Below are 26,903 nucleotides of genomic sequence, written 5' to 3' on the forward strand. Positions count from 1 at the left end.
TTAAAAAAGAGACAAAAATTTAGTTTTTTATTATTGTAAAATACATACAGAAGAAAACAAATCCAGAACAACAAGAACAATCAACAGTTTCATCTTACAAACAAATTCCATGAAAATACGGATAAGCCAGAGAAACTCTGCCAAGGGATTGGCAGGGACAAAACTGTACAAAATATGGGACCCATACAAGCTCTCCTTGAAGTATTACGATCTTCAAGACTCCTTGAAAGTATTCAGTGGGTTAACACTCAACAAAAGTGTTTTGTTTTTTATTTAAACTTGTATCATGTTTCACAAGCTTGAGGGGAAGGATTTTTAATTTTCTCAAAGGTTTCCTGAAAAAATACTCTCTCCATATACATATAAATATATTTGTGCTGTGCAAATTGCAAGTGTAAGGTTGTCCTTACGATCTAGAACCATCAAATATACCAGGACTTACAACTGGAAGACAATAGCCATAGTACAAAGCATCTGAGTAAATGTATGTTTCGTGTGTGTGCATGTAAAGAAAATTATTATGTTCATCCCAACCCGTTGTAAACATAGACGTGTCGTCGTCTTGAGTCCGTTGTGTCTATTCTAGTGTGGGTAACCTGACTTGTTGAGCCAGTACAATGTGTTCATAAAAGCAACATAGCGAAGAGTCCCAGCTATACATATCATCTGACATATCAGAGACCTAAACTAATACAGCTGCCTCTGGTGGTAGACAAAAGCCCAGGCTGTCTTTAAAGCGCTTAATAAAAGCCTGGCCCTTTCTCACTGGAAGAAAGCCAGTGAAGAAACCACAAACTTTGATAAATAATATTACACAAAATATCAAAATAGTTTCAGGGAGCCAGCTTCCCAATATTTAAACAAGTATTTTTACCTTTGTTTTTTAATGTTCATCAATTCAATGTATCCAAAGTGTTTTTCTCATAATGAAGTATTTATTTATTTATTTTACTTTGTTCTAATTATTGTATGATAAATAACAAGATGAGGCACTGTTTTGCTAATACATGTCACAAATGCACTGAAAAGTATTCCCTGACTTTCATCCTGTACACTATTATACATGGTATTAACTTTGGTGACGTAGGCTGAGGAGTGACCAAACTCACCATCATTGGTGGGGGGAAAACAGTAAAAAAAAAAAAAAAAAAAACCCCAACCAATGAGAGTTACTTTTAAGGGTTCCTTGTGGACACTTGCCCTACCATTTCCCTGGGATTGGCGTACCGCATTCGTACCATGCGACGTAGGTGATATGGGAGTTTCCACCTATCTGGCTGAAGTGAACTGGCTCTTGTCTCATTGCTCTGTAGAAGCCTGAAAATCATCAAGAAAAGCATTAGACTCCAACCAGTAATCATTTACTCGTACTTGTACAATGTCCTTTCAACAGAGTTTTGAAGAATGGGCCAGTTGCTTTTTTTCCATGCAATTAGTCCACATGGGGACTGGAGATTTCGAGCTTCAAATAGAATGCAGGTAAAAGTTTCATGAAGGTGGTTCATATGACGTATATCATACGATAAGATTTGTGTGAATAATCTTCCCCTCTTAACTTCTGCAGATGGATCATGATTTGCTGAGTTCAGAAGTGGCTCAATACAATTCAAGAATTAATCATTTGGAATAGCTTTTTAAACTGGATCATCTTATTCTCATTCTGGGGTTGGAACGCCAAAAAGGTGAGTACATAATCAGATTTATTGCATATGTCAATAGAAACCACAATAACATCATATTTGTGGTTTCTTGTAGTTTAAATACCTAGCCTGGATGGCAGCTGGTCTGCAGGAAGCTGAGTGCCCGTTCTTCCATCCAGGAATGAGTCCACAAACTGGCAGTGGTCTTCACCATGACCCGTCTGGTCTCCAATATTGTAGAATTTACCTGAAGGGATGAGGAAGAAAAGAGTTGCCAATTTATAATCTATTCTAGCTTCAAATGAACCCATTGTATGTATCAGTGTTTGAAAGACTGACCGTTGAGGGAGTCGCTCAGGTAGATCTTGTATCGTAGGGAGTTGCAGAGTTGGATGCCAACAAATTTGCGGTACCACGTCCTCTTGACATACTGCTTCCCATTGCACTCAGAATAGGAGTCGGTTTTGAAGGGGAACTGGGTCCAAATGGCATCTTTACCTGAACGGCATGCCGAGAAACCCCAAGATGTTATTTTATGAACTGACAAGGTCAAGGTCAAAAAACTTTTGGCACAGACTGTGCAAAACATTGTTTCTTTCTGAAAAGATTACTGGAGTACAGACACCATTTTTGTTTATACACATGTTAGCAAAGGCCTGCTGGACATTAAGAGCTGAGGGGCTGCCCCATTAGTTTCTGTTTCCATTGGCTCCTGTCATAACCTCGTCTTACTATTGGCTAACTTTGCTCTCTATATCCATTTTTCCATTACTCTGTCAATTTCGGCTGGAATAGAAAATACACAGGAAGAAATCGAGGGAGATTGATATCAAACTGGCCCATTCTTGCAGCTCAATGAGTGCAAGAAAGTACAGAGGCCCTTATTTGAGAGTAGGGATGGAGGAGGATGGTGTTATCCATTTGCCACTCTTGGGTAAATGTTTTGTCTGGCTGAGAACTTGGTATGGAAGAAGTGAACTCATAGGAAGTCTCCACAGCTCCTTTACCCATTCTTTTTTCTTACTTTCCTCTACTAGGACTGTTTGTTACATTATCCATTTATTCAACAGATAGGAATTTGTCACCTGAGAGAAATAGTGTGCAAAGAAGAAACACATACCTGAAACGTTCTCGCTTACCCGCGGATCCGCTGCAAGAGAAAACAGGGCAAGAATGAGGAGAAATCAGAAATTATGGTTTTGTTTTAGAGCCACCGGGTCGTAGAGACAATCAAAATGATCTGTAGACTATAGGAAAGTTACTGATACAAATCAACCAACTCTGCATTGGTTATCCATAGGTGGGCAGAGTTCCTTAAGTAAAAAAATAAATAAATAAAAACTACAATAAATTCCAACAAGCAGAAAATACTGCGCTTTTCCAGTGGATTTTGAATATCCCTTATGAAGAGAGATCAGCTGGCATGAACTAACCTGCCGGATCTGCCAAAGCTATAGGGGAGAGACTGAGCCTCAGCGGCTTTGGCGGTAAGATCTCATCATTCAGTTTTCCTTTATTTCTTTCCCGTCATCGCACATATGGACTCTCTTTCCTTCCTCATTGCCTTTGCCCTGCTTTCCATTCTGTTGCTAGTCTCTTTCTTTATGCAGGCCAGACAAGTTTTAAAACTAAAGCCCCCTCCCATAAAACATGGGGATGATATGAGTCTTTATTTGTTCCTTTTTATGATATGTTGTTAGTGAGCTTGTAAGACAGGGAAAGGTTGGCTGTGTGACAGCACTCCAGGGGTGCATCTGCAGGCAGTGATAGGGCCAAATGTTGCAACAGTACGGGGACATGCTGGAGTCATTATGTTAATGACAAACAACTCAATACATATATCTCTAAGAGATAAAGGAGAGGTCATAAATATTGGCTGACTTGCACAGGCATCATGCAAACCCATGGCAAAGCAATCTGCAGCTCTTCCCTGGGGATATTTGCATTTTATGCCTAATGTATGACTTTAAAACATATTTTATGTTAATACTGTAATTTGGTCGGGATATGAGAATATGGGAATGATTTATGGTTAAACTATGACTAAAATAAACAAACATTCAGATAGCTCCAGGACATCTCTTTCACATTAAAATGGCATATAATTTAAAGTATGCCTATGACAAGATAAGTTCAAGATTAAATTATTTTTCTAGTTTAAAACACATGTGCCCAAAAATGTACTTTTTGTAGTAATGGATCTGTTTGGCTTTAAAAAGCTTTTATACCATTTCCAGAAATTTAAAATTTAATGACTCCAAAATGTAACCATCATAAAAATATATATATATATTGAACAATGTGCATGTGAGTGTACACATCTCAAGTTTTTAAATACACTTTTTTTTAAATAAAGCACCACATTACATTTTTTGATCACACCATTTTTTTTTCTAAGAAGTAATTCTTCAAGAAAAGAAAAGAAAATGCATTACCTGACTCTGTGTTGAAGGTCACTGGTTCGCTGGGCGGCCCTTCTCCGAGTTCATTTTTGGGCTTCACCTTGAATTCATAACTGTAAGGTAAGATAAAGACAGGTAATGGGACATTACGTTTCTTCTTTGATCCACATAAAACCATTAGGTATATTCATTTCAGTTCTAATGCTATGCCCCTGACACAGCAGCGAGTCTGCTTAATTCAAAATTATTTAAAAAGGATTTCTGTATTGGTAACCTTGTGGGATGTTGTCAAATTCAGAGCAAAATTAGGTTCTTATTTCCCGTCTTCTGAGCCCTGACACTTGATATATGTATTCTGCAGTCTGAAGACTCAAAGTCTGTGGCCCCCTTTAATGGATCTTCCATGTGTGATGTAGAGACATTACCAAGGCCCACGTGCCTCGAGATGCAGTCCATAGGAAGCACTGGTTTATATTGTGTCGCCAGATCTTGAGCCTATATTCAGCCTCATTAAAAAGCTAGTAAGTGTGATGGCTCCCCTACAGCCAGACCACAGAGCACATGTCCAACACCTTGTCCAGACCTCAGGATGCGTGTAAGTCCTAACACCCCTGGTATTTGACACCCACATCAACTAAAATACATCTATCAAATTCAGCAGGGTTCTGTAAATAGAGAGGTTGGAGTTCTGCATTTAGACTGTACCTGCTCTCTGGTTTGAGGTTCTCCACAGCTGTATGAGTCTGGTTGGTGGTCAGAATGGAAACCTGTTCACCATCAGGACCTTTAGTAGTTGAGATAACCTCATATTCTGTGAAAAAAAGACAAATGAAAAGCAAATGGATTTGGGACTGACTGATCAAAGTACAGGGTTAATTGACTGATTAAAGTTTACCAATCAAAGTTGAGGGTTAGTGTTTGACCAATTAAAGTCAGGATTTAGTGTTTGACCAAACAAAGTCATCTTGGGTTAGTGTTTGACTGATCAAAGTTGACCAATGTAAAGGGGTTAGTATTTGACCGCTTAATGTTGAGAGTTAGTGTTTGACTCAGATTTTGGGGTTAGAGTCTGAATCAACAAAGTTGAGGGTTTGTGTTTGACTGATCAAAGTTCACAAATCAAAGTAGAGGGTTAGTTTTTGACCAATAGAAATCAAGAGTTAGTGTTTGACTCATAAAAGTTTAGGGTTATAGTATTAGAACAAAGTTGATCAATCAAACTAGAGGGTTAGTGTTTGATCAACTCAAAATAGAGGAATGGTGTTTGACTGATCAAAGTTGACCAATCAAAGAAGAAGTTTAGAGTTTAATAGATCAAATTAGAAGGTAAGTGTTTGACTGATCAATAGCGAAAGTTAGTGTTTGATCAATCAAAATCAAGAGTGTTTGAGTGACCTAGTTTTGACTGATTAAAGTTGACCAATCAAAGTTTAGGGTTAGTGTTTGACCGATCACATTCGAGATTTGGTGTTTGACCAAACACAGTTTACGTGGGTTAGTGTTTGATCAAAGTTCACCAAAGTAGAGGGTTAGTATTTGACAGCTTAATGTTGAGGATTAGTGTTTGATTGACTCAGATTTGAGTTTTTTTTAGTGTTTGACTCAACAAAGTTGAGGGTTTGTGTTTGATCACTCAAAATTGAGGGTTAGTGTTTGACAAAACAAAGTTCACAAATAAAAAGGTTTATTGTTTGACCGATCAAAATCGAGAGTTAGTGTTCGACTCAAAAGTTTAGGGTTAGTGTTTTACTGAAGTAGAGGTTTAGTATTTGAACAAAGTTGACCAATCAAAGTAGAGGACTAGTGTTTGACTGATAAGTATTGAAAGGTAGTGTTTGACTAGTAGAAGGTAAGAGTTTGACCAATCAAAATCGAGAGTGTTTGAGTGACCCAAAGTAGAGGGTTAGTGTTTGACTTATCAAAGTTGACCAGTCAAAGTAGAGAGTTAGTATTCAACTGATCATAGTTGAGAATTAGTGTTTTACTCACTCAGAGTCACTCACTCACCTAGTAGATTTTGACTAATCAAAGCTGACCAGTCAAGTTACAGGGTAAGTGTTTGACGGATTAAGGTCAAGGGATAGTGTTTGACCAAAGTCAAGGTTTTGTATTAATCAAAGTAGAATGTTAGTATTTGATAGATCAAAGTCAATGGTCAGTGTTTGATTGATCAAAGGCAATAGTTTTTGAGTCATACCCTAAACTTTGACTTTGATGAATCAAAGACAAGGATCAGTTTCATTTTAACACCACAATATATCACACATTATATTCCTCAGATATAAACCAATAGATATTAGACCATGGTTTTCCTTTCACAATTCATCCCTCAATCCTACCTGTCGTCTCATTATCTGTTTTCTCCCAATCAAGAATAATGAAGGAGGGGCATCCTTCCACAGTTACAACAGTGAGGTTGGATGGGGCTGTTCTTGGAGGATTGGTGACATTTTGTTCTCCAGCCTCCTCCTCAGGGAAGTAACTCAGAGAGGTGGTGATGGAGCAGGGTTCATCTGGTTTCTTATCCGTCTTATAGACAACATGTGGAGCTGGACAACAACATATTTGTGTTTAAATTCAGGCTCCTTTTTGCTTTGGCTCTGAAACTCAAATTTGCATCATTCAGAGTCCTTGGCATGCACGGCTACAGCAGTTAAGAAAGTCTTATTACCAATGTAGCGTTCTTTGCCCATGGAATCAACTTTAGAAGCAGGAACAGAGCTGAATACTGAAGAGTTCTCCCATGTCTCAAATCGGGGTGCTAAAATGCCAAACATATGAACAAACAGTGTCGACTATATCAAAACTATGGTTAACAGATTGTTTCAACCAGCATATTTTTATACATCATGTAAAAATGTATTCAAAAGATGTTTAACCTTCAGCAGAACATTGAAGAATAATACAAAACATCACATAAAGACAAACCTGTCACTGTGGGATATGTTGTTGTTTTTGGTTTGGATGGTTTTGCTGTTACAGGCGGAAGCTTGGGTTTCAAGATGGAAGCTTTGTCCTGATTCAGGTCTGTTGTCTTGTCTGCTGTTTACATAACAAGTGAATACATGAAATGTTTTAAACATAGCATCTTCCCAAGTCATTTAGTGTTAATTGGCAGAAAAGTATATCAAAACACATTTTTACATTCACATTTTTGTAGTTTTCATTTTGCAGATTATGTGGTTCCAAGAGATGGACAAAATAATTTTATCTTTTAAATTTAATTAACATTTTACCCACCTAATCCTACAGGGTTGTCAACAAGATTAGGCTTTTTTGCTGGAATAGGAAGGTGTGCAGCGGGAGAACCTGTAATGATGGAAGCAAAAGTCGTGAAGTGAAATCCTTCCAGATTCAGATATCCTACTCTCCCATTTCCTTCATCTGTTTCCACTATGAACTATGAACTAAGGACACGGTAAGTCAAAAATGGCACCAAAAGCACTATAACAGGTCAAAAGTAGCAACCACACATTCTCATAATATTCACACACCTTCATCATGTTCTCTTAACTTATTATTTAAGTTTTATAAAACACAGTGGAAGACATCACTACCACTGCTGTTGAATTTTCACATTTTAGTGAAGAACCTAAAATGTGTGCCTTGAAAATACCTGTTGTTAAATAACCATGTCTGTTATAGTGTCAAATATCTAACAATCAAGTAACACATTCAAATTAAACAGCAGAAAGTTTTTAACTTAACTCAAAATATGGAACAAAAGATGAAATGCCCTCATTCTGAACCACAATGTGGTCAAACATAAAATCTCCTAAGACGAAAACAGGTTTTCAAATCTTTCCCCTGATCTATGGAAACTGGAGTATCCCATACTCTAAATAATAAAATTGAACATAATTCTTGTTTACTTTTGAGAACCTGCAATTTGGATGCTTTGCTAAACGAGAATAACAAATTGAGAGGTCAATCTCACTTGTGAAGTTAACAGCAAATTTAATCAAATTCCCTGTTTTCTTTCTGATTGCATGGATGAAGTCTAAACATTGGCACTTCAACTGCCTTTCAAGCCTTCAGTTCTCAATGCCATCTTGCAGTCGAGCCAAAAGCAAACAGGCTAGAGCAAGTGGACTCTTCCCAGGAAAACTGATTCAATTTACATCCAAGGCACCAATTGTGAAACCTTCAGTTCATCACAGGCCAATCAAAAGAAGCTCAGCTCACTAAACCCTGTGGTACAAGTCAAAACTGCAAATCTGGGTGGCGAAAAAGCCAAACTTTGCTGAAAATAAAACTAAGGACCAACAGATGTCATACTTTTGCAGAGGGAAAGTAATTTCCAGAGAGCTAGCCGAGATTTTTGGTGGTGATGCCCGATGTTTTGGGTGATCTAAAACTGTTGTGGTTAGACGATTTCAGGCAGTCACTGTTAAACAAATCTGCCGTAGTACCTCTCTTCAAAGAAAGCCAGCTAACCATGATCTCCTCAGATCTCCAACTATTGGTCAGTAGAAGAAAATTCATGTCAACAGTTTGTGCTAATTTTGTTGTATTCCACTGTTTTTGCACAAGCTGTAAGTAATAAGTTGTGACAATCATTTTGCAGACCTTATTTTGTCCGTGATTGTTTTATTTGTGTAGATTTTCTACTGATCACGGCAGCAGTAATTCATCAAATGATCAAATAATAGGGAATAGTGGTACAAATCCAGACAAATATCCAGATGTTTAATGTAGTTAAACATCCTATTGGAAATTTTAAGTGCCACTTCAGTATCTGAACTGCAGTGGTGCTGTACAGTCTTTACAAAGTATGCCAGATTGCGGAAGTCTGCTGCATTTTCCAAAACCAAGTCTAGTCAGAACCAATATGCATATTTTGTGGCTGTTTTTCTGCTGATACCTTATTTCTATGATTTTGTTAGTCATCTGGGCACTAAATCAATTCTGTTGTGGAATTGCTGCTAGTGAAATTATATTCATAATGCTAAAGCAATTCTCGGTAAGCTGCCCTCCAGCATCTTTTGCCATGTTAACTTTGTTCAAAAGAACAGTAATGAGAATTAATAGTTAATGGATAAATACTATAAATTCAGGCTATTTTTGTTTGTGCTACACAGACAAACAATATGGCAGACTAAAAAGCCCTCATACCACATGGAAGCTCAAGAATACATCAAAGCATGCAATTTGTCATGCACACAATGCACTTTAACCAGAAGCAGCTACAGTCCTCTGCAGAAGTTTCAAATATTATTGCTGAAATGCACAAATAAAAGAGCCACAGAATGTTACGAGACAGTTTATGACAATGCGGTGGGTTTCTGTGTCCTCCAAAATACATGTTTTCTCTTGAAAATAAATGTCCTACAGCACCATGATGTTTTAGAAATTAAAGGAACCAATCTTGGGAAAAGCTTTGACAATTAGACCATAAAGCTTGCGGCAGCACGGGATCTGCAGAAGCTTGCAAAACGACAACAAATGTCAAAGGCAACATGGCAGATTTGCGAGCAAATGGCTTGACTGGTGAATGAATGGATGGACAGACATGAGTTTACAGGAGATTATGGATGGGAAGGACATCAACATGGGCACATGGGCTGCGTCACAAACAGACTTTCTGCAGGTTAATGATGGCTAACACACATAGAGGACGAGTTGGCTCTGTTTACCCATTCTTGCTGTGGACCACATGACTGGTTTGGGGAGAGAAAGTCCCTTATGGTGCTCACCGTTAGCTGTTGGAGGGGAAAAGAGTGGGTGTTATAGAGAAAAGGAAGGCTAAGGTAGCATCATATTGTTGTTTTGCTGAGGTGCACAGCAGCTGAAGAAAACTGGGGGTTTACATAGAGTTATAGGCTGCCGTTCATCTGCCTGAGGGGAAGAGAAGGCTTTCAAGATCAGATTAGTGCAAATGTCGGCCGTCTGAGTGCCCATCGGGCTAAATCGCATATATTTCACTGACAGTAAAACTGTCAGGTTTGACAGAGTATGATGGCCAGTTTGCACACACACCACATGTTGCAAAGGAGAAAATTTGGCTCTTGAAGAGAAACTGCCCCAAGAGAACTGCAACCAAAATAACTTAGCTAAAAGGGGAGGGTAAATAGTTGACATGGGAGAACAAAGAGGGGGAAAAATATTTTAAGTATTTTAAGTTGTTTTCCAGTAAAAAAAAAAAAAAAATCTTAAATAAATAAACTCATAATAAAAAAGAAAAAGCAGAAAAGAAAAAGAGTAAAAGAAAGAAAAAGACTGGAGTAAGAGGGGTAAGAGTAATGTATTTTACCCCCATATCTTCTGGAGGAGGCTCCAAACCTGGGGGAAGAAGGTCTCATGCCATTAGAGAGAGAGAAATGGTATCTGCCCAGTGACGTCTGATTCCTGGTGGTCACTGTTTGGACTGAATCGACAGGTTTGGGTGGAAGAGAAGAGATGGAGTCTCTCCGGATGCTCTTACCTAGATTAAAAAACAACAGCAACAGCTTTGGTTACTCTGGGAAGCATTGCATGCTGAGGCAGGTACTGTACAATCATGTAAGGGCTGCTATGTGTTAAAAAGATTTGCCATCTGCGGGCTGATGAGAGATGTCAAAGTTAGCTAGTCGTGTTTCGGGTAACAATTCTGATATCTAAATTGAACTAAAAGTACCAGTACAGTATAATCACCACAAGAACAATGCAAGAGCTCCTTTTCAAAAACAAGTGATCTGCCTTGCTGCCTATATGCAGCATCCTAACTGAAGTCACCCTCTTAAGTGAATGATTTGGAACACTTTCTGTAGGTAGCAACTCAAAATATTGCTCCTCACGTGGAGTACGCAAGAAACTTGGCTTACAGTTACAATGTCAATAGTTTTGTGTTAGCATGTTGCTAAGCTAACAGCGCAACATTTTCAATAAGCATAAACATTTACAACACTTGGTAATATTGTATAACATTAAGTTAGTTCATTCATAATTACATTTTTATTGATACTTTTTGGTACTGGAAGAATTATATCTATAATTACAATTTTGCACGCTTTATTCGCCACCTTGAATGGATTTTTTTTACTGAACATACATAGCAATGCATCATGGGATTGGCTTTCCTACATTGGATGCATGCGATAATCATGTTACGTGTATTTTGGAAAACCTATGATGCCTGACAATAAGTCTAAGTAGGCAGCTTCCAAGGTTTGAAACAGAAACTATTGTTTATAGAAAAACTGAATGATGTGTGAATTTAACAATAAATAATGTCTGTTCTGACTGCAGTAAGACTAAATCTGATGTGCTGATGATTGCAGTAAAGTGCATCAGTGCATTCCTGTCCTGTGAAGACAAAACATTGTGTAGGGGAGGATACAGGAAAGCTGATTTCAGACAATAACACAGACATGATATACACCGATGGGACAGTTGTGATAGCTTGCCTGACAGAGCAAATAAATTAGAGGATTATGTGAACTGATGTCACCGGTTCTTGCTGTTTTTTATTGGCGGTCTTGCTCACATAGACTACAGACAGCTCGTCCTGTAATCCATTGAGCTGGAGTGTGAAATAATGTCTGTTTGTGGCTGAAGTTACTGAATTACGTCGTTTGATTGAAACATGGTTTGAACAACCATTAATTTCCTGCGTATTACTTTTCTCTAAAACCACCTCAAAAAGTGGAGAATTAATTGAATAAAGCATTGAAATCTGATATTCTGGTGTTTAGACTAAGTTTGCAGTGGTAGAATGCAAAGCCAAAGTTTGAACGGCAAATTGCAAAATAAAATACCCAAGTATCTGTGTGGTAAATAGTGACTCGCTGAAGCAATATGTTATTTTCTCATTACCTGTCAACCATCAGATCCTGAAAGTAGTATTTTTTAAAGAACTTTAAAAAAGAACAAGAAGGAAACATAGGAATTACCAGAGGAATTATGAGGCATCTGAGTGGCACTAGGTGCCCTGGTTTGGGGGTGTCCATGTAGGGGTGTCCGGGCACTGCTGGGTAAGGAATAAGGGGTAGGGGTGACTGAAGGATGGGAGGGCTTAGTGGATAGGAGTTGGGGAAGGATGGGAGGAATCTCCACCAGCTGAGAGGAGTCATTTCTAACATGACTGTTTGAATCTGTTCAAGAGAAATGAGCAGGTGAGCTCTCCATGCTGGAAAAACCAAGTCATTACACCTCAAGGTGGTCTAGTTGGTCAACCAGTTGAAGATGGAACATGGTTAATCGGATCAGCAGCTTAGGCAAAGTGGTCTAGCTGCTCAAACCAGGTTAATCAGAGGTCCCACCAGGTGGTAGGACAACTGATAATCCATCTAGAATCCATCTAGCTTGTACCAGCAGTTTGGACCACCTTAAACTGGTTTTATCTGGATTTTCCAGCAGGACTGATTATTGAGACCATGACTGGAGAAGATTCCCAAGAAGGTGGACTGTACACTCCTAAAAATAAAGTATCCAAAGGGGTAAGGTAGAGGTTCGCAGTGATGTCATAGTAGGTTCTCCAAAGACCCTTTCAGTGAGTAATTCTTAAAAGAACCATGTTTTTTTTTTTTCTTAGTGTGAAGGACATTATAAAAATCTAAAATCTTTCACTATCAAGAACCTTTTGTGGAATGGAAAGTTTCCATGGAGGTTACATATTCTACATGGAACCATCAATGCTAATAATCTTTATTTTTAAGAGTGTTTTATAAATAATGGTTGATAGTAAACACATTTGTAACAGTTACTGAGTTCCATCCCATTGATTCTTGATGGAACGGATGCTTAAGTGCCTGTTACCAACATTTGTTCTGATGATTTTATCAGGGGGGTTGAGAATTAACTTGTTGACTTTGGTCTCATAATCAGTTTGGCTCCAAGTGGAAAAGCACAGAGAAAGTTGTACTGTTATCTTATCCAGAGTTCAGAGACAGAGGAAGACAGGAAAGGAGGTGGGACTCCCAGAACTCTGCCTTTCCCTGCTAGAACTGTCATGGGACTGATTCTTTCTCTGCGTGCAGTGACTTCATGCAGACTGAATGAAAGTGCAAAACAAAGTGCAAAAACACTGAAAATGAATGAAAGGGTTGATGAAATCAGAAAAAGAGATGGTTTCAAAGCTCGGATGATTGAAAACAAGATGAGGTTCAGAAAAAGAGGCTAAACTGTGAAACTATGAAAAAGGCCACATTGATACTAAAATAAAACAAATGTAATTATACTAGTCTTTCTACAAAATTGGTAATACCACATACTGACTCAAATAATGACTGACAAATGGAACTTTACAAAAAATGTACTCTGCCATTACCATGGTGCAGTGATGGCATTACATTACAACACTATGGTACACTGATATTTACAAACGTTATTTTATGGTAACCATGTTTAAATAGCATATTACCATAAATCATGGTCATATTATATTTATTTAGTGGGATAAGCTTTAATTGAGACATAATTTGCTGTTATACCACTACATACTGTATAAACAAAGGATTCATAGTGACACAGAGGGACAAAGAGGAAAAAGGACAGCAATAAAGACAGAGTGCCGTTTATGACCACAGTAATAAAACTGATGGGGGACTGAGGAAACCAAACATTTATAACAGTTATGATGTTATTGACAAGTGATGAAATGATAGGGGACTGGATGGACAGAGATGAGCGTGACAGGGAAAGAGCTGATTGGTGGACACAGATTCTGACTGGTGCTGATGGGTGGAGCGTGAGCAGGCCTACAGAAACCGCGCCAATGCGTGACCATGCGTGACCACAGAGGGGCTTTCGCTGTGCAGCACCCTGGGAAAACTTACACTCACACTTCCTCCTCACTGTGGTGGCGACCGGTCAGGAATCCTCATCACGGTGGAATCGGGACTTTCTAACTCAACGTTCTTACAAGGCATGCCAGCATGCAGCCAATCATAACAGTGAATGTCTTTAATCCCCACCCATGCCCAGCAAAGCGATTACCAACTGACTACTCATAAGCAGAGTGATTTAAAACAAAACATCTCTCGGTTACCGAATGGGAGCTGAGGCCATTTTGGCTCATTGGCTCTTGGAGCAGCCACAGTTCCTTGCTGGCCCATTGGTGGCGCTGTGGGAAATAATGCAATGTTTTTTGTAAATGGAAAAAAAAAATGAGAGAAAAAATTAACAGGCATCCCCAACAAGGCTCTTGAGAGGGAGAAAGTATTAAATGTCTTTACTGTGACTTCAAATGCCAGTTTAAGGCAAACGACTGGAATAAAACAAAATCCTGCATGAAAGAAGAGTGCAGAGAGAGTGAGAGGGAAAATTACCAAAAGATGTCTTGGGACCTCCATTAACGCCTGTGTTTTTGGGCGGTCCTGGCTGGCTTATGTTGTGGAGAGCTAGAAAGAAGATTGCGAAGGAAGAAACCAACAGAAAATGCTTTCAAACAGATCTCCACAGAAAAATAAATAAATATACAGCTACCAGGTACTTGGGTTCAGCATCTGTGAAAGCAAGCATCTCAAGTTATTTAAGGGTTCAAACAAAACCATAAAAAAGGGCAATTTCATGGTGCACTGCAAGTTCCTTTCATGAACTTCCATCCAACATGAAGGAAATAACCAAAAAACAAGAAAAGAAATGTAAAGCCTACAACACGTCAACAAAAGTTGACCCCTGAAGACTCTCATGACTGTGTGTCAATGTCAATAAGTCTCATAAAATCAGATTGTTTGACCTTTTATGACAGTGGTTCCCAATCCTGGTCCTGGAGAACCCCCAACACTGCACATTTTAGATGTCTCCCTAATCAAACACACCTAATTCAACTCATCGGCTCATTAGTAAAGACGCCAAGACCTCAAGATGTGTCTGTTAGACAAGAGCGACGTCAAAAATGTGCAGTGTTGGGTGTTCTCCTGGACCAGGAATGGGAATCATTGTTTTATGACATGGCAAGTTTAGGTAAATAAATAAATAAAAATAAAGTACTGAATGCCATTCATTTTACACATGGACCGAAACACAGAATAAAAGAAAAAATATTCACCCAAAAATGAACAATTTGTGATGATTTACTCTTACTAACTTAAACAAGTAACCATACAGCATACAGTGACCAGGATATGTCAAGCTACAAAAAAGGCTGTCAAGGTTTAAAAATGATGTTGTGAGTTTGGGTGGAGTTATCTGTTTATTTGACCAATGGCAGAAGTGACAGTTCACCTTTAACTTTCAGTATGCTCCACACTCAAAAGCTACCTGACCTCTTCAGATGTCCCAAAACTACTTTTCTTGATACCTTTTAGGTGCTTTGTTGTCATTTGACAAGTTTGACAGCCCTTTGTCACTATATGCTTCAACTGTATGGAAAAGAACAGTGTGCTATTGTCAAGTTATTTGTGATCTACAGAAGGTAGTAAGTCAAGCGGGTTTGGGATGACATGAGGGTGAGTAAATGATGACAGAATTCGCTTGTTTTCTTTACTACATATGGGGCAATTCTTAAAAGTAATAGTTGATGGTCTTACCATGTCGAGGTGGGAACAGACTGCTGTGGGGTCCAGCCTGTAAAAAGAGGGTTACACACATTTTTTTCCTTCCCTCTTTAAAAAAAGAAGTGTAGAGTGAAAGAACACAGAACCGCTTTCGGTCTTCATATCATGTAAAGGAGCTCTGTAATCAGGGTCTCTCCACCATGTCTAAAGTGTTCCTGAAATGCCCTGACAGGCATGTATTATTTCCAGTCTCCACTGAGAAAATCAAGCCCCTTACACACATACTTAAGCCAACAACTGGATTCTTGACTCAAGATTGAGAATATGTGAGAAAGAGTTTGCTCGCAGACAAATTTCTTTGTGTCCATGACAGTTTAAAAATAGACCATGATGGACAAGAAACTAGGAAAGGCAACTGGCAAAGCATGGTGCGAGACCAGCTAAACCATCCTAAACCAGTTTAGACCGACAACCCAGGCTGGTTTAAACTGGAACACTAAAAGTGGTGCATGGCATGTGGTTTTGCCTGTTAAAGTCAGTTGTAAGTCCTCTATACTACAGTATATACAGCAAGTTGACATGAAACAACACTACATACCAAAGTCTTGACAAGGGGTCGGGTGGGCTTGTAGGTTATCTGCATGTTTTTGTCTGAAAACAAAATGGTAGCAGTGCAAGTTACACTTGATCATGTTCCAGTTTATCACCCAAAATAACTTTGAATTTATGTTTAGGGTATCCGTTACCTCCCATGTTGGTGTTGTGGATCACTGGTTTGCTCCACATTCCACTACGGTCGTCTTTGTTGGATCGGATGCCAAATTCATAGGGTGTGTTGGGCTTGAGGTTGTCGATCACAGTATCGGAGGTGGGGCAGGTCTGGTAGATCCACTTCCTGTTTCTTTCTCTATAGCGGATGGTGTAATGCCTGGTTCAAAGACACATTGCTTATTTAAGTACTGTATCTAGTATACAAAAGGTTCAAGAGTCATTTCTACACCCTAGTTTTGGCTAGTTATAATAAGTCATCAAATGATGCATGTTGGAGGTCCCACATTTTTAGTAAACTGTTTTTTTGTCACCATAACAGTGATCAGGCGTTAAACAGAGGGGCTTATGTTAGGTTTAATAAGAGTACTGGTCCCCAACTGTTTTGTTCCAGGTCAACATTTACAATGGCCTTTCCAAAAGTCTCCCTTTATTGAAGAAAAAAGTTCACATACTTCTGCATATGAAAACCAGAGCGAGTTAGGGAGGCTGGGAGTATGTCAGTGCGTCCCAACAGTGCATGTATCCTCAAAAAGCATTAAAACATAGACACATCACACCTGCAGTGGCAGGTTTCCATATCCCACACATTTTTTTCCCTCTGTGTAGAAAAACATTGCACTCATTGAATGGGTCTCTCGGTTATGCGACATAAATCCAGTCTCTTGTCAGTGCAGTGAAACAATTGAAGAAAAACCTGCACTGCACTGTAAGGCTTCTGAGGACAGGGCCCCTAAATACTAGAGACAGGGTGCCATGATATTTCATTATATTTTTTACCCCATGTTTTTCAGGTTAAATGGTCCCTACATATGAAGTGAAGTAAATTAAGTCTTCCTTTTGGGATTTAGGACACTCATATGGAACATCTTGGTGGAGGAAAAAAAGTTAAATCCAGATGTTGTGTGTGTAACTCACCCATCCTCCAAGCAGTCGTTCATGATGTTTCCCTCATAGGGCGTCTTTAAGTAGGTTCCCCAGGACAGAAGCACAGATGTCGGCGTGACAGAATCGATCACCAGGTGAAGAGGTTTGTCCAGGTTCACCTTACCTGTTTCAAGGCCAGATTTATTCAAAGTTATGAGAAGCCAATGCTAACTGAAGGTCTTCAAAGATTCCCACTGGCTCCATAACACATCTGTTGTGTATTTCCCACTAAATATACCCTGTCATGGACTATTTTGATTTTTAATCCATTGTCAATACTTTTCTTTATATATATATATATATATATATATATATATATATGCAAGTTCCTTTCATGAACTTCCATCCAACATGAAGGAAATAACCAAAAAACAAGAAAAGAAATGTAAAGCCTACAACACGTCAACAAAAGTTGACCCCTGAAGACTCTCATGACTGTGTGTCAATGTCAATAAGTCTCATAAAATCAGATTGTTTGTTTGACCATGACAGAGGTTCCCAATCCTGGTCCTGGAGAACCCCCAACACTGCACATTTTAGATGTCTCCCTAATCAAACACACCTAATTCAACTCATCGGCTCATTAGTAAAGACGCCAAGACCTCAAGATGTGTCTGTTAGACAAGAGCGACGTCAAAAATGTGCAGTGTTGGGTGTTCTCCTGGACCAGGAATGGGAATCATTGTTTTATGACATGGCAAGTTTAGGTTGTAAAAAATACATTTACTTTGACAAATATATTTGAAAATGACTAAGATATTTACACATTAAAAGTATTAGGGAAAAGTTTTGTTTGTTACACCACGAGTCATTAAATTTAACGTTTCGTTAAAAATGGTATAAAAGTTTTTTTCTAATTAATACATGTGGTTTAAGCTAGATTTGTTTAATCGTCTTTTCTGTATCAAGAACACTCTTATTGTCACTGGCCCACAATTCTGAACGTTTCTGGTTAACTTTTGTTTAGTAAAATGTCTTGAGTTTTTTAATGTGAAGCTTTTCACTTATAGCTCTGTGATGACAAATGTTTGCTAAACATCCGTGTTTCCACTGTAACAGAATTAAACCGCACATTTGCCAAAATTTGATTCATTGGGGAGATAAGTTTGTCATTTATGCCTTTCTAACAGTTATGAATATGTACACAGGAAAACTCATTTAGGCAAAAAAGCCCATTAGACTGATGGGCCAGTATCAAAGTCCACAAAAGTCTGGACATTTATAAGTGTATGTGCGTGTGGCATGTCAAGTTGGGAAAACGCCAATAACTGCTTTCGTCTTTTGACCATCTGTTGTGCACGTGTATCATATTGAAATCTCAGCACACACTGTAAATTCAAGTGAAATGATCCTTCAGCCTGCAGCCAATATTGAATAATGATGTGACTGTATGTTCCTGTGTTGGACTGTGTAGGTAAAGAAGCCAAAAACGTAGAGGCCCTTCCTTTTGGAACAAATAATGCTTTGTTTGCAAGCTTCTGGATAAGCGCATAAGCGTCAGTGTGTAATTATTTTTATATTTGCGTAAGTGCTTTCCATTGAGCTGAACCTCAAAGGCCTCGACTTAAAGGTTGAGACCTTGTCCACTTCAATCTTAAATCTTAAAAAAGAGATATGCATGTATGTATTGTTTGCAGTCAACACAAATGACCAGAATTGCATTTTCTAGGATTTTAAAATTCTGTCCGACACTGATAAGCTGATAATTATTTACACGTCATTGCGGTAAACAGATAAGTGGCCGATATTAAAATTCTACAAATAACAAATACTTATTTTCATGTTATGACTGATAACTGATAAATAGCCAATATACAAATTTTACACAACGTTTATAATAATTTTCATGTTATAGCCGATAACCGATAAATAGCCAATAGTAAAATTCCATCCAATTTTGTTAAAAAAAAAACATCAAAACTAAAATCTTTTAATTGCTATAAGTAAACTTACATATCACAGCATTATAATGTACAATATGAAAATGGATATTCATATTGAGATTTGCTAAAAGTTACTTAAAAGTCATTTTTTTTTAATATATAACTTAAAAGTTCATGTTAAATGACAGCAAATTTCATCTAAAATGTAAAAATTAGAGAAATGTATATGAACAATTAACTATCCAATATCGACCAATACCGAATTTAAACAAAAATCTCTAATATCGACCAATAACCAATATGGTATTGTTAAATCCAGCGAAATCCACAAGCAACTGCACTCTGTTATATCTGCAAAAGCAAAATTAAGCACCTGGCATGGGCCAATTTTTTAAGAACTAACATTAGCTTTAGGGTCCCTATGACCTGACCCTAACCTCCTCAGAATGAACTCTGAGATTGTAGCTCCTGGGAAAGTGATGATATATGGACAACAGGAAGTTATCTTACAGACAAAAAAAGTGGTTAGTGTTCTTGGGAGTAATATGTGACCTTTTTACCTGGTCAAGCGTGATGTGTGGCTTTTTGGTGATGACAAATAATGTGGTTACCAAACCTTTAACAAATAGCATTTATTTGGGATTCAATTACAGTTTGTGTTTTCAAATAATGGAAGAATTGGCGCAAACATAGGCGTACAAATCAAGACAGTGGTTTCAATGGGTCAAGGAATCAACATGTGTGGTTACTCCTCCATTCCCATGCTAACCCACAAAACAACATTAATGATTGCTTCGGGCTCTTAAGTGAAATAACGGCTGCCTGTGGTTAAACTCGAACTTACCAATCTCGGTCTCATAGGGTTCCCCATTTTCTGGAAGTTGAATGAACTGTTTGGAGAACATGCTGGAACCATATCCTAAAATGTAGCCTTCAAGTTTGATGTCAGGGTTGGGTCGAACGAACTTCAGAACTATGGTATCCCCGGTCGCGTTGATTCGAACCTTCATATTCTGTCTTCTTACTGCGAAAAGGAAGTGTTTAAAATACTTTTAATTGGGTTAAGAAACCGTGCTGCAGCTCTTCAAACGTTCTGTGTTTCTGTGTTTGACATTCAATGGCAGTAGAGAGGAACTGCACAAAAAGAGTGACTTTCAGAACACCGCAATGAATAAATGATTAATTACTTAAAGAGTAAGTCTTTATGTTTCCCATGTGTTGGATGGGGTTTGTTGATTTATGAGGCCAAAGGGGGACTGAGGAGCGCTCTTTTGAGGAGCACAAAATTGTGTGCCATGAAAATCATCATTGAGGTAAATCAAGGAGAATGGCTTTCACAGTTGAACTCCTCATCACTTCACTCAAAGCACAGTAGCATATGGACCTCCAATATTATGCACTAGTTACGCAGCATTACATTCAGAGGAATTATGAGCCTTTGAGGCTTTGTACAGTTTCAGGAGTGCACATTTAAAGTGATCGGATCGTTATCTTTTCAATTCCGCGCCAAGAAATTCATTATAAATTACCTCCTTTTATACCAGTGTCGTCTTTCACTGCCATTTCATTGGATAATTTGCAGCATGGAAAATGTCTCGAGTCAGTTTCAGGCCCATTCTAAATCTAATAAGCCACCAGGCTGAGCAGAGATTTTTTCGCTTCCACCTTTTCTCCATCAATCAGAACAGTTTAACGCTGAGTTAAAGAGGCCACAAACCGTCCTCCTTAAACTGATTTAAACTGGTTGGTCTGGGCCTTTGGAAAGTGATGTGTGTATTTAACTTTATGAGAAATTGCAAGCTTGGCAGGTCAAGCTCATCGCCCCTATCTGTCAAAGTCTCGATGAAGCACCACTTCAACCAAAGCTCATTAATCAGGCTCATTAGGCAGTTCACCCAAAAATGAAAATCCATTACATACTCACCAACCTAAAAGGATTTGATGTCGGTAGAGACAAAAATATTAGATTTTTTGAAAATTATTAAAGGGGTCATATGATGCGATTTCAAGTTTTCCTTTCTCTTTGGAGTGTTACAAGCTGATTGTGCATAGATAAGATCCCTGAAGTTGCAAAGACTAAAGTCTCAAAACCAAAGAGATATTCTTTATCAAAGTTAAGACTCTGCCACGCCCCCCTAAAACGGCTCGTTCTAACACGCCCCCACATATCTACCTCACTATGTGGAAATATTTGCATAATGCGCCCAAATGTGCATGCAAAGAAAGAAGGCGTGGTTTCAGCAGTTAGTGTTGAAGCAGTTAGTGTTGAAGCAGCCATGTCAGGGAGACGCTGTGTGTTTCTAGGCGAAAGCAAAAGCACTTCATTTGGCATTTCCGAAAGTAGATACATTTAGGCTTTTCCAAACAGCAACAGTTCCTATTGACCACTAAAAAGCACCATAAGAATGTCCATATGATAGTGCACTACATTACACATTTCAAGTTACCTTAAGTCATATGACAGCTTTGTATTAGAAATTCAAGTCTTTTAGTGAGCTGGCAATTCAAGAACAGCTGTGACCAGATCATTGAGTCATTGAGTTGAATGCAAGAACTGGATCAGTGAATGAATCGTTCTTTTGAGTCTATTCTTTGGATGAACTAGACATTCAATTCACAAACAACCCAGTCTGACTTGTGAACTGGAAGAACCAGTGCAATGAAAAGAATAGACAATAAAAAATTATAATAATTCAATGATCCAGTTCTTGAGTTCAACTCAACTGATTCAGTTGAAATGGTTCTTGAGTCAACAGCTCACCAGAGGGGAGGATTTCAGTAAATAATGATTTAAATTCAGTCTGTTCCTCACTCATCACTAATGTATGACTTCAGAAGACTTGTGATATAGTGCATGCATTTCATGGACCACTTTAATGATCATTTTATGGGGCTTTTTTGCTGTTTTTGGATGTCCACAGTCACTCTGAACATTTGTTTTTGGAAAAGAGCTGTATGTATGCTATTACTTTTTGTGTTCAAAAAGAAAATATAGCATCATATGGGTCTGGAGAGACATAAAGGTGAGTAAGCAATGACATAATTTTGATTTCTGAACTGTCTATGAAGAATCACCCAACACTGAAGCATATGTGTGGAAAGTGAACAGGCTAATTCAGTAACGTGTCTTCTTAATCTTTTGAAATCTGTTAAACAAACAGAAAAGAGTAAGTGTGTGTGGTCAGGGAAGCTGCTGGATTTGTACAAGGGAAATAACTACAAACCACTGAATCACTGGGATCACTGTAAAATAAACAGCTCAGTGAAGAACACTTGAAAATGAACTCTACTTTAGGTGTTCCCTACCATTACAGCAATGCACCGTATCACTTTGATTAACTATAATTAAAAGGCAGGCACAGTCTTGTTTCTTCACCTATTCATTCAGATGTCTTTTTCAAATCCTAACCATGTCATTGTAGCTTTAGACTGGGGCCAAGGCTCTGAGTCATGGATAGGCTTGACACTTGCGGTTGAGTGGTGTTTTTGGTTTACCTGTTCTCACCAGCTTGTCACCACAGATATTTTAAAAGCTGTAGCTGAGGGATTTTTTTTCCGTTCACAAAATGTAATAGTTTTACATCTGACAAGAATAATAAAAAGCCGCTTTGCTGTTTTTTTCATGCCAGTGGAGGAGGGCTGGACAATGGATTGACCTCTGCGGTCAAGGGAAAGGAAAAACACAATCACATTTTTTCAGGGAGATCATGCAGGTCAAATCATGGAGCATCTTGACTGCAATGGTAATACTGTGAATCCAGTTGATTTTCTTTTTATTATTTTACATTTTTAATTATTTGATTTGTTATACATTCCTATTTAAGTGCCCAAATGTAAATAAATAAATATTTAAATTACATTTACATTCTATTTTCTCATTTAAGTGAATGAATGCAATGTAAAAGAAAAGAAAAATACTTCCAAAGTTCATCAACAGTGTACAAAAATGATTATGTCTTCAGGGAAAACATCCTTATTAAAAAGAGAACAAGCCAAAGTCTAATATTAAATTTCAACTTTAAAAGAAAAAATTTTTTTATCCCTAAAGGATTCAGTAACTCGACTAATAATATGTTTTTAGCCAAGTCACGTTGTGCACTTCACTTTGCGAAGTAAATAAAATGATTGCTAAATTATCGAATTGCAGATGGATGACCACCAAGCTGTGTTTTGTCAGATATGGTTAGTTTTTAGCTTGTGCATGAATAAGGTCCAGTTTTTATTGGACGTCTGGCACTTGTTCCACTTGAAACATAATTTACAAACACGTTGATTTCTAGAAGGGTCAGTCTGATTCACAGCATTCCTCCTGGACAGAAGCCATGCTACTCGAGGCACTTGCCAAGTCTGCATTCAAAATCAGTTCGCTTTATCAAATCAAACTTGTTTTTGCTCAGTTGTTTTTCGTCATGTTCAAGACTTTAAATAAGCAACTTCAAGAAAATTAGAAGAGATCTTTGGGCTTTACAACGAACAGTCACCAAGTGTCTTTAGTGTATAAAATGAATGTCAATTCTTTCCACTGTTGTTGTTGTTGTTGTTGTTTTTTTTCATTTTTTCTGTCCATTGAATTTTAATTTGTATTCTTATTCATCAAAATTTCTTAATTTGTAGAAGAAAGAAAGCCATGCAGTAATGACATGAGGTTGAGTAAATTATGACAGATTTTGTTTTTGGTGAAGTATTCCTTTAAGTCAGCACTTTTCATGGAAAATCCAGAAATCTAGTCCTTATGTAGAACTCCAGGCTCTTGTGCACCACATTACAGGACAAACATGACCCAAATATCCAAGGAGATGATTTTAAAAAATGGCACTAAACTTCAGAAGAAGCGAATCACCTGAGGGCGTGAAGAGAGTGTAAATCTACTGTTTTCCCAGACTTCAGCAAATCATTCGTCTTTCAGGCACATTTACAACAGTTCTGATCTCTGCACTCAACAGCTGCTCTCCTCTCCCCTTCACCCCCCAAATCCTTTCATCCTCTTTGTCTTGTTCTGACTTTTCTCTGGTGCTCACTTAGAGACATTTTGATATTAAAACAACCAGTATTAGTTGCTTACACACAACCCTTCATTGCTAACACCACTCCTAAACACATGTTCTTTCACAATTCAATGTTTTCTTTTTTTTTTTTTTCCCTGATAGTGTTTGGCTTCGGGTTTCAGGGTGCATTGTGAACCTTCAGTGCTTGTTTTTACAGTACATCTGCCTGCACATGACTTGTTAAGCCATCTTTGCCCCGCGGCAAGTTGAAGTACAGTAACAAGTAGAAGCTGCATCTGAGCCAGGTGAACATACAGACATCTCAGACTGCTGTTTCCTTTTAAGGCGTCAATTATCAATCAAGTTCATCCATGCTGAAAAAAATAATTTTTAAACCAGCCTAAGAGGGTTTGCTGGTTTTAAATGTTTTAAGATGGTCTAGAGGGTCTCCCAGCCTGATCAAGCTTGTCCTACCTGGTTTAGCTGGTCATGCAGCCTGACCAAACTGATGTTCAGCTACTTCAGTGAAGTGGAACCAGCTGAAAATTGCCCAAAACCACTCTAAAACCAGCAAACCAGACCAGCCTGACCAGATAAGTGTGTTTCTTTTCAGCAGGGATGAGAAGATACATTTTCAAAGTATCTTCACACTTGTTGAACTCAGCCCCCACCCGGTAATTTAAACTCTGTCTTGTTGTCCAGTCAACATCCATAAGGAAACGAAGTTGGCCAACGAAAGATAAACACAGAACGCTGCTGGGCTGATTGACTAGCTGTGCTGAATGAAACTCGGTACAAGAGACAGGGCACTGAGCCAGCGCAGACATTCCTCCCCTCCGGAGATGGAGGTGGTTTTTAATAGCTGATAAATGAGCGCTGATAGTGAACCGAGAGCTTGTATTACTAATGCAATAGCTAATCTAAGCACCCAGGGACGCTGGGAGCTAGAGATCTTGCAAAGATACATGCATACATACACACCTACACTGCTGGCACTGAGGAGGCAGGCGCTGGAACATATGTAGACACACACAAAAATGCACTATGAACAGGATACTTAGGTGCAATGTATTCATTCAACAAACCCTAGAACACACACAAGCACATCAAGCACCATAATGGAATATATACAGACACACATACATATACATACACACAAAATAAAACATAAAAAAAAAAGAAAAGATTTTGGCCAGCTCCATACACCATGTGGTAACCATTATCACTCTACTGTTTCAAAATTTAGTCTATCAAAATGTAATGCCATTTTGCAACCAGAATATCAAAGTGTCTGGCTGGTTTCTGATGTTGGATTCTGGACAACAGCTGACAAATTGCATGTGCCTCATTTTCCAGCACCTTTCAGGCTCCAACCCCATTTTTTCCCTTTGCAGAGTTTGGCCTCACCCCAAATGTAATCATGTTGCATATAATTTCCCTAATAATCTGCTCATGCATGCCCAAATGCACCTGCAAAATGCATTGCATGTTTTTTTAAAAATGAATGAAAAATAAAACCAATGACTGGTTCAGGGCATCTTGCAATACAAATGCAACAGGTTAATCGTAATGAACCTTGTCCTAACCTACAACTCTACAAAAATCTTTTTAAGATTACATTACAATCCTAATTTTAAAACTATTGTAGAAATGCATGACATTCTGAAACACAAACAGGTGCATCACAAAAAACACACTGATCACCAAAAGACATGAGTGCCCCATACTGCAGTATGCGGCACCCTGGTGCTGAACTTGCCTCTGACTCTTTGTGCTGAGCTGCATGCGAGGAGGAGAATTCCTGCAAGCGTCAGAAGGAAGCCCAAGTGAAGGACAGTGCTGCCTGCCATGGTGCTCTGCTCCAATCGAGAAGGGATGCTGCCCGATTTCTTTAAGACTGTTGCTGCTGGTGCTAGTGTCAAGTCAGGACTTCTTGAGCTCACCGTGTGCCTCTGCTGAGTGATAGACAGTGCGAGGAGTCCTCCAGGATGTATAGTGACCAGGGAGGGAGGAGATTGCTGATGCATGCCTCAATCACACCCACCCTCACCGATCCACATACACACACACACACACACACATTTGTGGGGGGTGAGCATGGTTTTCATTTATTGGTCTTGCTCGACCAAACGCTCTCTCACATTTTCTTCCATCAAGGATTTTTTTTTCCCAGCAGCTTTTGTGTTTGTGGGTGTGCAAGTCTGTGCTTGTGTCAGAGTGTTCCCTCCAAAATTTGATTGGACCTAGTACACAGACTTGGGGCACCCCTACAATGGCAAACAGCCCAAAGGAAGTCTGAGTTCCAAGAGGACAATGACTGATAAAGTACATAAGCAGGACATTAAATGGACAGGAAGATGGCATAAACTTCCCTTCCTCCAGTGATATTACTATGTGCATTGTGTACTATGTGCATTATTTAATATTTATATGCTGCTATCATTCCTTTTAGTGCTATATTCTTTTAAATGAACACTGTTGCAATTCTTATTATATATATATATTTTATACTGATTTTATGGTACGTGTTTAGTTTAGTGCAGTATTTATGAGCCAGTGGAACGGAATTTCGTTCATATGTGCATTCTGTATGTACAGTTGAATGACAATAAAAAGCTACCTACCTACCTATATAACCTGCATGGTGCAAATATAGTATCCCTCTATTTCATCATCACAGCAGCACTTGTCTATCTGTGCCCATTGCTAACCACTGTACATTACGTCTTGTCTAGAAGGGTGTCCAGCCACACATTCCCTGCCAAGTAACCTCATCTCTAGGGACATAGGCGAAAATTGGGCAGGTGGGTGGGTGGAAAGTGATTATAATGACAAGTGCTTCCAACACGTGCCACTGCATGCAACGTGCAAAGGGAAGCAC

The 26,903-nt window shown here is 38.6% G+C and overlaps 1 protein-coding gene across 1 annotated transcript; it reads right to left on the reverse strand.

The window, feature by feature from the left end:
- Positions 1-26,051, reverse strand: LOC107720343 (target of Nesh-SH3-like). The gene is made up of 21 exons (XM_016528022.1): positions 25,782-26,051; positions 19,882-20,061; positions 17,146-17,278; positions 16,206-16,387; positions 16,058-16,110; positions 15,493-15,529; positions 14,290-14,361; positions 14,010-14,084; positions 11,914-12,114; positions 10,296-10,466; positions 9,679-9,744; positions 7,283-7,351; positions 6,971-7,084; positions 6,714-6,803; positions 6,382-6,591; positions 4,748-4,853; positions 4,076-4,155; positions 2,761-2,790; positions 1,980-2,138; positions 1,765-1,887; positions 1-1,317 (listed from the first exon to the last, which is right to left on the reverse strand). The coding sequence occupies exons 1-21, from the start codon at positions 26,047-26,049 to the stop codon at positions 1,202-1,204; spliced, it is 2,535 nt and encodes an 844-aa protein (XP_016383508.1). The 5' UTR covers positions 26,050-26,051; the 3' UTR covers positions 1-1,201.
- Positions 26,052-26,903: the final 852 nt, after the last annotated feature.

This window comes from Sinocyclocheilus rhinocerous, unplaced genomic scaffold (assembly GCF_001515625.1).
Source record: "Sinocyclocheilus rhinocerous isolate Xijiao unplaced genomic scaffold, SAMN03320098_v1.1 scaffold1292, whole genome shotgun sequence".
NCBI classification, from domain to species: domain Eukaryota; kingdom Metazoa; phylum Chordata; class Actinopteri; order Cypriniformes; family Cyprinidae; genus Sinocyclocheilus; species Sinocyclocheilus rhinocerous.